General features: G+C 43.8%; 1 protein-coding gene across 1 annotated transcript in view; it reads right to left on the bottom strand.

Moving 5' to 3' along the window:
• SFXN5 (sideroflexin 5) overlaps nucleotides 1–11839 on the bottom strand; it is a 205617-nt gene that overhangs the window by 183676 nt on the left and 10102 nt on the right. The window contains exon 2 of the mRNA XM_006862888.1: nucleotides 5581–5649. Within this exon, the coding sequence (XP_006862950.1) occupies nucleotides 5581–5649 (69 nt within the window). The remainder of the gene's footprint in view (nucleotides 1–5580; nucleotides 5650–11839) is intronic.

Genomic DNA, 11839 nt, shown 5'->3' with positions numbered 1-11839 from the left:
AAAAAAAAAAATTGCTGGTGGGTTTGAACTGGTGACCTTGAGGTTCACAGCCCAATGCTTAAACCACTGTGCCATCAAAACCACAATGAAACACCACTTCACGTCCATTAGGATCAAGAAAATAGAAAACAAATCATGCATTGCTGCTGCTGGTGGTTATGTGCCACCGAGTCGATTCAACTCATAGCGACCCTGTGTAAGGTTTCTGAGGCTGTAAATCTTTATGGGAGCAGAAAGTCTCATCTTTCTCTCTCAGAGCAACTGGTAGATTTGAACTAATGATCTTTCAGTTAGCAGTCCAACTTGTAATCCGTTACGCTATAGGGCTCTTTGTATTGCTGGTTGTTGTTGTTAAGTGCCGTCAAGTTGGTTATGACTCATAGCAACGCTGTATAGAGTTTCTGAGAAACAACTGTTGAGTTTGAACTGCCAACCTTTTGTTTCAAACCAGTCTTGAGATTGAGTGCTTATCCTACAGCGCCACACCAGGATTCCTATACTGTTGGTGTGTTGTTGTTGTTAAGTGACATCAAGTCGGTTCCAATCCATAGCGACCCTGTATAGGGTTTCCGAGGAGTGGTTGGTGAGCTTGAACCACTAACTTTGCATTACAAATTGATTCTGCAGGTCAACGCATTAACCCACAGTGCCATACCAGGACTCCTATTCCTGGTTTGTTATTGTTAAGTGTTGTCAAGTCGACTCCGACCCATAGCAACCCTGTATAGGTTTTCCAGGAGCAGCTAGTGAGCTTGAACCACGGATCTTGCAGTTCAAACGACTTTGCAGTCTGACGCATTAGCCCACAGCACCACACCAGGATGTAAAGTGATGTAGTCACTGTGAAAAACAGCTAGATGGTTTCTCAAAAAGTTAAACATAAGACCATGTGAACCAGCAATCCTAGGTATTTACCCAGAAGAACTGAAAGCAGGGACTCAAACAGATTTCTGCACACCAAAGTTCACTACAGCATTATTCACAATAGTCAAAAAGAGAAACAACTCAAGTGTCCACCAAAAGATGAATGGATAAACAAAATGGGGTGTAGACATACAATAGAATACTCACCCATAAAAGGAAATACAGTTCTAATACATGTTACAACATGTTGTTGAACCTTGAAAATATGTGAAGTAAGTCATACAATAAAGGACTAATATTATATAATCCCACCTATATGAAATATCTAGAATAGGCAACTACATAGAGATAAGGGTTTATTAGAAGTTGCTAGGGGCTACGGAGGAGTCCTGGAGTAGCACTGAGGGTTAATGCGCTGGACTGCAATGTTGGTTTGAGCTGCAAGGTTGGTGGTTCAAGCTCACCCATCACTCCTTGGAAACTCTATACAGGGTCACTATTAGTTGGAACTGACTAGATGGCACTTAACAACACCTGAGGCTATGGAGGTAAAGGAAAATGGGGAGTTACTGCTTCAAGGACCCAAGTTTCTGTTTGGTGATGAAAAACATTTGGACAGTGACCACACCCTATGTGAAAGGTCAAAGCCTTCCCTTTGGGGTTCTACCCAGCCCTGCTGATTTCCTTCCTTAGCCTGACTCTGCACAGAAGACTCCCAGCCCTCCAAGATGCTCTGCCCTCAATTTATTCTGGCAGAGATTTCATGAACCAAGGAGACTTTACTGACAACTCCCCAGGAATGATGAGGGAGGGGACAATACTGTAACACTGCAACTTTCCCAAGCGCAGGCCCATCACCTTTCTCAAAAGAGGCCCCCAGCCCAGTCTCCATTGTGCGTTTCTTTTACTGCCCTGACTGCTCACCTTGGTCTCTTCTACTCCTTCCCACTGTTTTCCCTTCTTTTCCTTCTCTCTCCTTTTAAAATCAAAAAGCACAATTCTTTCCCCTCTGCCAAGCAGAGACCTCCTTCCTCCTTTGAATCCTTGTTCAAGGCACTCTAGGAACAAAGACAGCATTCTTCCTATGAGAAATTATAGTGGATACAATTTTCTCCACCTCATTACACATACAAAGGTTAGAATCTTTTCAAAGTTTGCTCAGTTATAAATTGCAAACAAGTAGCTGTAAAACTTCCTTAAGTTGAGTCCATCTATTGACTCAGCCACTGCTCCTCAAAGCCTGGTCATCAAGTGGCTCAGCTGTTCAGGATCTTTCCAGCTTAGAAAACTTCAGTTTCTCCTTCAAGTCTGCCATTACCCTCCCATCCTCACAAGCAAACAGGCCCACCCCAGGTCTCCTCTGACTGGGTAGCCATAGCCCAAGTTCCCTCCCAGGACACCAGCTAAGGGCTCTGGAGAGAGGCAGTGCTTTGTAGACTTAAGTCATGGCCTGTGGGCTGAGCCCAGCAGAAGAGAGAGCCTGGTCCTCCCGGTGTCATGAGAGCTCATGGGGTAGGGGCTCGGGTAAGAAACACTCCTCTCAGCACCTCAAACTTCTTAATGCTTCAGTGGAGATGGCTTTGCTAAGAAACCTGCCTAGGCTAGAGCCAGCAAAGGTTAAGCCCACTGTCTACCTAGCATGGAAGCCCCACTTAGGTCCCTTCCAGAGATTTTAGGGACTGGAAGACCTTCTATGGGTAAAACTTTTCTGAAAGGGTGGCAATAGTCCCTAATGAGGTGCAGAATTGTGTATCTTTCTGGGAAGCTGATGAGAATTTCTTAGGAGGGAAGCGATCATGTGAAACTCAAAGAATATTCTAAAATTGTCAATCCTTTAGCTATGTACTAGTAAATATTTAACTAGCTCTGACATTTCAATTAATAGTATAGTATAGTATGTTGTTGTTGTTATGTGCCGTGGAGTCGGTTCCGACTCAAGCGACCCTGTACAGGGTTTCCGAGGCTGTAAAACTTTATGGGAGCAGAAAGCCTCATCTTTCTCCTGCAGAACAGCTGGTAATTTTGAACTGCTGACCGTGAGATCAGCAGCCCAATTAGTAACCACTATTTGTAAATATTGATAGAGGAAAGCAACTAAAAATGGTTTAGTTGGGGTCTTTTAAAATGCCAGAGTTGAGAAAGAAAACTGTGATACAAGGAAGAGGTTTATCAAATGAAATGGACTGGGAATGGAAGGAGGGAGAGACATTTAACTGGTCATCCCTCCACAAAGCCCTGCTTCTGGTAGTTCTGAGAAACACGCCTCCCTACATCTACCCCTCAGTTCTCCAAAGTTCTACTCCCTACATCTACCCCTCAGTACTCCAAAGTTCACCATTAGTACCTCTAGGTTTTGACTTAAGCATTGACCTCAATCAAGCAGGTGGTGTCTGGGTTGGGATTTTAGGACTGCAATTTTATCTAGTTTTGCACAGTTCAGGAACTTTCTAGTAAGACACATTACCTAGACTGTGTAAGTAGTTTCTCTAGTCTGGTGCTCTTACAGAAGTTTTATGTACACACACAACACTTTCGGAGACCCCAGACAGAGCTTAGGATTGCAGAAGCTTTGATCTCAAGAAGCAGTAGATCTGAAAGGCAGATAAAACCAGGCAGCAAGATCTCCAAGCTTTTCATTTTTGCTAAGATGTAGTAGGACACCATGTAACAGGGTAGTTTCTACAATTCATGATACTGGACTACATTCCTCTAAGATGGGCCTAGGCCCAGGTGCCCATTAAGCCTTGTGCTTCCTGCCACCATGGATCTGAAACAAGTCAGCGCTCAGCACGAAGAAGATGTGCAATGAAGTCCTGTTCACTTGGAAAGTGGTCTCAGAGGATCGGCGACTTGCTTCAGGGTGGACCCAGGGCCTGAGTTCAGGCCTTCTGCCAGCTAAGCTATCTTGGATAACTCCTGAATTTGAGTTACCTGAATACAAAGGCAAACTGGCTAAGAGTAAGGGTTCTGGAGACAAGCTTACCTGAGTTCAGACCCTGGCTCCAACTTCTGCCAGCTGTGTGACCATATGCATGAGACTTAACTTCTGTCTGTCTGTTTCCTCATCTGCAAAATGGAACTTACAATAATATCTACCTCACAGGGTTGCTTTGACTTAATCTGATCAACTCATGCATATAAAATGCTTACAAAACTGCCTGTCTTACAGTAAGTGCTTAATAAACATTGGCTATTTTATATGTGCCCACCACACAGTCTCAGACACATGTGTACATACATACAACTACTTACAAAGCACACTTCTTAGAATGACTACAATAAAAATGTTTTAAACTGACATCAAGTGTTGATGAGGATGTGGAGCAACTGGAACTCTCGTACATTACTGATAGGAATGTAAAAGGATACAGCCACTTTGAACAATAGTTTCACAGTTTCCTATAAACACACACTTACCATATGAGCTAGCAATCCCATCCCTATTTTTCACCCAAGAGAAATAAAATCATACATCCACACAAAGACTGTTTATAGCAGTTTTATTCATAATTGTCAAAAAAAATGGAAATAGCCCAGGTGTTAATCAATAGGTGAATGATTAAACAAATTCAGTGGTATTTCCATTCAATGAAATACTAGTCAGCAATAAAAATGAACTATTAATATATGCAACAACATAGGTAAATCTCAAGAGCTTTGTGTTAAAGGAAAGAAGTCAGGCATATTGTAGGATTCCATTTATATGACATTCTAGAAATGGCAAAATAATAAAGGTAGGAAACACATCAGTGGCTGCCAAAGGCTGAGGTGGGGAGAAGAGATTGACTACAAATGGGCACGAGGGAACTCTTTAAGGTGATAGAAATGTTTTGCCTTAATTGTGGCAGTGAATACATCAATGAATACAGTTGTCAAGACTCATGTAAAAAAGGTGAATTATACCTTAATAAACCTGAAGTTTAAAGCCAGTAACAGTTACCTATGAGAAAAGGGAACCAGGAAGAGAAGATAATAAAAAGACATCTGTACTGTTTCAACTTTTATAATGAGCATAAAATCCATGTATTTGGTAATAGTTTTTTTAAACTTTTAGATCATAACAATATCCATCTTGAAGGGGTGTTGTGAGATCCAAATGAAATGAGAGAATGTGAATAAAGCACACATAACAGTGAATAAACTCAAATACAGATATATTGTTAAGTGCCATTGAGTTGGTTCCAACTCAGGGAGCCTGTATAGGGTTTCCAAAGAGTAGCTGGTGAGGCTGAACTGATGACCTTGTGGTTCAAACCAACCCTGCGGTTCAGTGTATTAACCCACAGTGCCACACCAGGACACTCTCTCTCTCTCTCTCAATATATATATATAGAGAGAGATATAGATAGATAGATAGATAGATAGATAGATAGATAGATAGATAGATAGATAGATAGATAGTTATAGTTAAGTGCTGTCGAGTCGATTCCAACCCATAGAGACCCTGTATAGGGTTTCCGATGAGCAGCTGGTGAGTTTGAACCGCTGGCCTTGAAGTTCAAACAGCTTTGCAGTCTGGCACATTAGCCCACAGCGCCACAGCAGAACTCCATGTATATATAAACACACATATATAATCTTTCCTGTCACTTGTCACCACCCTCCTTATTTTTTTTTATCTGCCATCTTCCCTACTCCTTCATCTCCCATAGATCTTCTGAAGTGACAAAGTACAAAGGGCATGGTGCCCCCTTGAGAGTGACAGCCATGACTTACCTCAGTGACAAAGAGTGTGCGAGGATCAATGATATCCAAGAAGTGCCTGAAGCGGCCATAGAAGGAAGTCTGGAGAAGGGGATGGGAGAGGAGAATAGATCAGTTTTGCATACCATCCTCACAGCAGAACCCCACCCAGAAGTTCACCCTTATTATTAGGGCCCACAACCCCCCAGACGCCCCATGTGGGTAATGAATACCAACAACACCTCACTGTTCAAGGACCTGGGAGCAGCTTCCCAGGTCTGAGGGCCTTCTAACATCTACTCAGAAAGATCTCGAAGGTTGGCACTCAGCGATCATCTCAACTTCTCTTCAAAGTACTCTGCTTTCCCCCATCTCTCCCAATGTCCTGAGATCCACTCAGAGCTCTCTAGAAGCCCTCTAAGGAAGCCTCCTCCCTAACCCTCTCCCAGTCTGCCCTAGCACCCCTTGGATGAGGGTGGGTCCTCCCAGGGTCCAGCTCAGGCCCTGCCTCCCAGGAGATGCTCCCCACAAGCAAAGTTCAAACACCACAGTACCAGGTCTACAGCCCTCACACCCTCGTTCACCCATAGCCCTGGAGCAGGACAGGGGCCCCTGTCAGAGCAGGGTCCCTGGGAAAGGAAGGCTTTGTACTAAACAGGCCACAGGCATTGGAGTACAATGAAAGGAAACCCAGCAACCGCCTCCACTGGGCCTTCTGCCCTGGGGACAAAGCCAGCTAGGCAAAGCTGAACCCAAAGAGAGGAGAGAGGGTGCCAAGTTTGGGGGGGTGGGTGTTCATGCCTCACTGGGCTCCTGATACCTCCCTGGAGTCTCACAGCTCTCCAGGCACCATCTTCTGTACAGTGGAGTAAAGAGAAGCTTCCAGACTCCCTTCCATTGGAACCAGCAGCCAACCTCTGTTCCTTTCCTTTCCCAATAAAGACTTTGCAACAGGCCCAGTTACCACAAAGTATCCATCCTGCCAGCATCTCTATGTTCTCCACGGTAGCTCTTGCAAGCAGCCCCCTCTTGGCTTCCTATCTCCACCCTCATGTCAGCCCCCACCTCCACCTATTCCTAACAAAAACCAGTACTTCTCTAACCTCTTGTAACTCCAGTGGCCTAAACCAGTTCCCCACTAAGGCATGCATACATGATGTTCACGTTGTTGCCCTTGCAAATTTTAACCTCTAGAATTTAGTCTAAGGAAGCAATCAGTGATGTTGAGAGATGGGATTAGAGGTATATTGTTAAAGATGTTTGCCGCTTTATTATTTATAGGAGTGGATGGTTAAACCATGATGGTCATTCACATGAGGGCAGGGGAGGGAGGATTTGAAAGGTCTGGCTGTTGGTGGTCCAGGTAACAAAAAGGATCAGCTGGGGTGAAGGTGAGGAACTGGGAGAATAATCTGTACTGCATGAACAGTTTCCTGAAGGCAGCTCAGCAGGACCTTCCAGTCTCTGATTTCCTCTTCAGGTTGGCTTGATCCTGTCCCAGCCCTGCTCAGCCTTCTTGTGTTACTCTCTGCCACTTCTAGAGAGAGTCCCAGGTAAAGCACTTTGTCCCACACATCTACAAATCCCTTCAGAACTAGCCTTAGAGAACACCACAATGAACTAGTCCTCAAGGAGCCCAGACTCCAAGAGAGACCAATAAGTAAATAAATAACTAAAAAACACTACGATCAGTGCTTAAATGAGGCATCACAAAGTGCAGTGGGGACACAGATTATTTCTTCCCAGAGTGAGTTGAGGAGGCTTCCCAAGGAAAGAGGAAGTGGGACAGGTGGATGGATGAGTTTATCAAGCAGAGAAGGGTATAAGCAAAGCTTGAGGACACGTATGCTGGGATTCAAATCAGCACTAGAGCGGCTGGTCCATTCACTCATCCACTAAAAAGCTATTGAGGACCTACTGTGTGCCCAGCACAGTGACAAATAAGAGAATGAAGAAGAGCAAAGAATCAGGGATCATACAAGATTTCTAACTAGATACACATGCTCATTTACCAGGATAAGCAAAGTCAGAGCACACTGATTTAATACAGAGCAAGATGAAAATTCTATGTTGGTCATGTAAGTTTCAGATAGAGGACCTTCCAGACGTAACACTTTGGAAGTACAGACCTGAGATTTGAGAAAGGGGAGCTGAGCTGGAATTGGTAAGCACAGATGACAGCAGCCTAGTCCAATAAGCCAAAGATCACCAGAACAAACCTGCAGTCCGACAAAGTCAGGTTTATTGATGCATTGCAATTAGGATGGCTACATACCACAGGAACTGGGGGTGCTTCACCAAGTAATTGGTGAGAGATGGAGTGAAGCTTAAAGGAAGCAGTGATTTGTTAGGCTCTAAGCAAAGTAGTGGCACTATGGGCTAATGCGTCAGACTGCAAAGTCGTTTGAACTGCAAGGTTGGTGGTTCAAGCTTACCAGCTGCTCCTTAGAAACTCTATACAGGGTTGCTATGGCTCAGAATTGACTCAACGACACTTAACAACAACAAGCAAAGCAGGGCTTGATGGACAGGGATGGATAAAATCTGAAGTAAGAGATGATGCAAGGTCTGGCTTTCTTGGAGACTGTAAAGCTAAGATAAATGCGGACTGTGGTATCAGCTCCTTAGTTAAAACTGTGCATTTGGGTTGGAAAGAAAGTTGACTCTCGAATTCAAAATACCTTAGATCCACCAGGTAAGAGCATGGCTTTTTGTTCCTACTGATAGGATTTTAAACAGCATAATTTCTGGCAACCTATAATTTTAGAGACTGAGATTTCTCCATAAGTAAGAAAATGTGGTCACTCTAAGAAAGGGGCCGTTATGCCATCTTACAATTACAGCAGGGCCTTCAGAGAAGTGTTATTTCTCTGCAGCTGACTTTCTCTGGTCTGTCTGCCCACCTTCATCAAAGGCAAGGAAGATTTCTTAGGCTGTTAGTTTTCACTTCCAAAGTTCAGCGCCCAATTTGACCGAATCTGAAAGTCGGTAGATTTTTACCTCCCCTTTTTCTTTGCTGGAAAAATCAGTCAGTGATCCCTTCTCTTTCCCTGCACTACAAGGGTGAGTCGGCTAAGCCTCTGAAGGGTTTCCAGGCCTGCAGCAGCGAGCTGCCTTCCCCCTTCCAGGCTTGGTCTCAGGTCTGACCCCTCTACCCACCTGCAGGCCCCTGGGAGAGAAAGGACTTGAGGACAAGAGCAAAGAGCAAAGTCTTGGGAAGGACCTGTAATCCCTGCTGTCCCCAATCCTCTAACCTGCTGCCCTTCTGGATTAGGATTGAAATATTATAGGCCAAAGGAAGAAAGACTGAACCAACACAGTAGTTCAAAACCCAAGCTGCACACTGGACTCACTTCTGCCCAGACTAGTTCTATTGGTCTATGACAGGGGTAGAGAATGTTCAGCCCATGGGCTATGTTGTTGGTATTGTTGTTGTTAAATGCTGTCAAGTTGGTTCCGACTCATAGTGACCCTGTATAGGATTTCCGAGGAGCAACTGGTTGGCTTGAACCACTGACCTTGCAGCTCAAACTAGCCTTGCAGTCCAGTGCATTATCTTGCAACACCATACCAGGACTTCTAGGGCCACGAAATTATTACGTCTCACCCTGAAAAGGCAACCGCAGTTAGTCATCATATTGTTGTTGTTGTTGTTAAGTGCCGTCGAGTCAATTCCGACCCAAAGCAACCCTGTATAGGGTTTCCAAGAAGCAGCTGGTGAGCTTGAACAGCCAACCTTGCAGTTCAAACGGCTTTGCATTCAGGCGAATTAACCCACAGCGCCACACCAGGACTCCAGTCATCATATTGTTGTTGTTATTAAGTGCCGTCAAGTCAGTTCCAACCCATAGCGACCCTGTACAGGGTTTCCAAGGAGCAGCTGGTAAGCTTGAACCACCAACCTTGCAGTTCAAACAGCTTTGCAGTCTGGCACATTAACCCACAGTGCCACACTAGGACTCCTTAGGAGTAAGTTAATTAAACATTTGACCAAATAAAGCAGGCAAGTTTTGAAGGTGGTAATTTTGTATGACCCACAAATGATGTCATAAATTCTGACAGAAAAATGTTTCCCTACCCCTGGTCTATGGTGTGGTCCAGGCATCAGTATTGTGTTTTTTCACTGCCCACATGATGCTAATGCACATTCTGGATTGAGAGCCATTGGACTAGGAAGTGTTAGCTCACTCCATGGCACAAACCAGCCCTAGACCAGTCCTGTTGTGGTTGCTAAGTGCCATCGAGTCAGTTTCAACTCAATAGTGACCCTGTGTAGGACTTCTGAGGAATGGCTGGTGGGTTTGAACTGCTGACTTTGCAGTTCAAGCCCACCTTATAGTGCAGTTTTCTCCTCCAGTGCCACACCAGATCAGTCCTAAGAAGCAGTAAGTTTCTAACCTGCAAGACACTTTGATTTTAGAACTTTACTTCAGGCAAATGGCATGTAATGCTTTTCCACTGCCTCTGGACTCTCAGCCCACACAAACCTCTCAACCTTGAAGGGAAGAGCTAATTTTCCTGCCCAGTAAGTACCCCAGAGGGAACTCTGTGCAACAGCCCCCTGCTCTACTGCATTGTTGTTGTTGTTAAGTGCCGTGGAGTCAGTTCCGACTCATAGTGACCCTGTTTAGGGTTTCCAAGGAGCAGCTAAGGAGTTTGAACCACCGACCTTGCATTGAGTAGTTCAGTGCTTATTCTACAGTGCCACACCAGGACCCATAGTTTACAGTTAATTCTGGACCCCAGTACACATACAACACACTCACAGACCCAGTTATTTTAGCAGAAAGAGCAAGGAAATGAAAAAAACACCACCACCAAAACGTATTTCTAGATAACTTGATGCACAAATGGGCAGAAGCTTGTGTGTGTTTCCTGTCTGGGGTGTCTAAGGTTGGAGGAAAGTAAAGAGCCAGGTCAGGAGAGGAAATGAGAAGGAAATGGGGAAGAGAGGAAGCAAAGTCAGGTCTCAGAGATCAGCCAGCTGTGTCTCTCCCCTTCACTAGGCAGTGTGGAATAGTGGCTAAAAGCACTTACTGTGAGTTTACAGGTAACACAAGGATTAAACATGCTAAATAATCCCACAGGAATGCCACTGCCACATTCAGGAGGACATTCTACATGACAATGCATAGCACGGGATAAAAAGAGAGACAGAGGAAAGACCAACAGATTAGAAGTGACAAAAGAAACATATCAGTCAAATACAATGTCATGGAACTTGTGGGATCCTGATTCAAACAAATGATTAAAAAAAAATTGTGTGACAATCATGGAAATATGAATAATTAGTGATTTTGTGATATTAACAATTATTTTTGATGTGCTAGTGGTCCTGGTGTGGTGCTGTGGGTTAATGCATCAGACTGCAAAGTCTTTTGAATAGCAACATCAGCAGTTCACGCTCAGCTGCTCCTCGGAACTCCTATACAGGGTTGCTATGGGTCAGAACTGACTCAACGGCACTTAGCAACAACAACAACAAGTGGTACTGTGCTTAGGTTTAAACTAACTTTAAAAACGTTCCACCTCTGGTGGTAGTCTTCCCTCAAATCCATAACTCCACTTTAACCACAAGAAAAACTTCAGACAAATCCAAACTGAGGGAAATCCTGCAAAATATACAACTAGTGCTCTTGGTGTAGCACTGCAGGATCAGCACTGGATGGCCAACCACAAGGTCGGCAGTTCAAACCTACCAGCCATTCCTTGGAAACCCTATACAGGATCACTATGAATCAGAATTCACTCGACTGCACTTAACAACAACAAAGTATTCCTCAAAATTGCCAAGGTCATTAAAAACGAGGAATGTCTGAGAAACTGTCACAGACCAAAGGAGATGAAAGAGATGTGGTAATTATGTGCAATGTGGGATCCTGGAAGAGAAAGAGGAATAGTATAAAACCCAACCCATTGTCAAAGCTAGTGAAATTCAATAAGGGCTGGAGTTTAGTTAACATTGATTTCTTAGTTTGAACAAATATACCATAATAATGTGAAATGATAACATCAAGGGAAAGTAGGTGAGGGTAATAAGTGTTATTTCTGTAACCTTTGTGCAAATCAAAAATTATTTCAATATTTAAAAGTTTATTTTTAAAAAATAACCAAAAGGGTCTTTAATTTTTAATTTTTACAAGTACCTCCTGGTGTGGCACTGCAGGATCGTAAGACCAATGACTTGTTCATTGTGAATGCCTTTTTTAAACAACAAATAAGATGACTATAAATATGGACTTCACCAGATGGAATACACAGGAATCAAACTGACTACATTTGTGGTAAGAGT

Source organism: Chrysochloris asiatica, unplaced genomic scaffold (genome assembly GCF_000296735.1).
Source record: "Chrysochloris asiatica unplaced genomic scaffold, ChrAsi1.0 scaffold00052, whole genome shotgun sequence".
NCBI classification, from domain to species: Eukaryota; Metazoa; Chordata; class Mammalia; order Afrosoricida; family Chrysochloridae; genus Chrysochloris; species Chrysochloris asiatica.
This window is presented reverse-complemented; position numbering and strand designations above follow the sequence as displayed.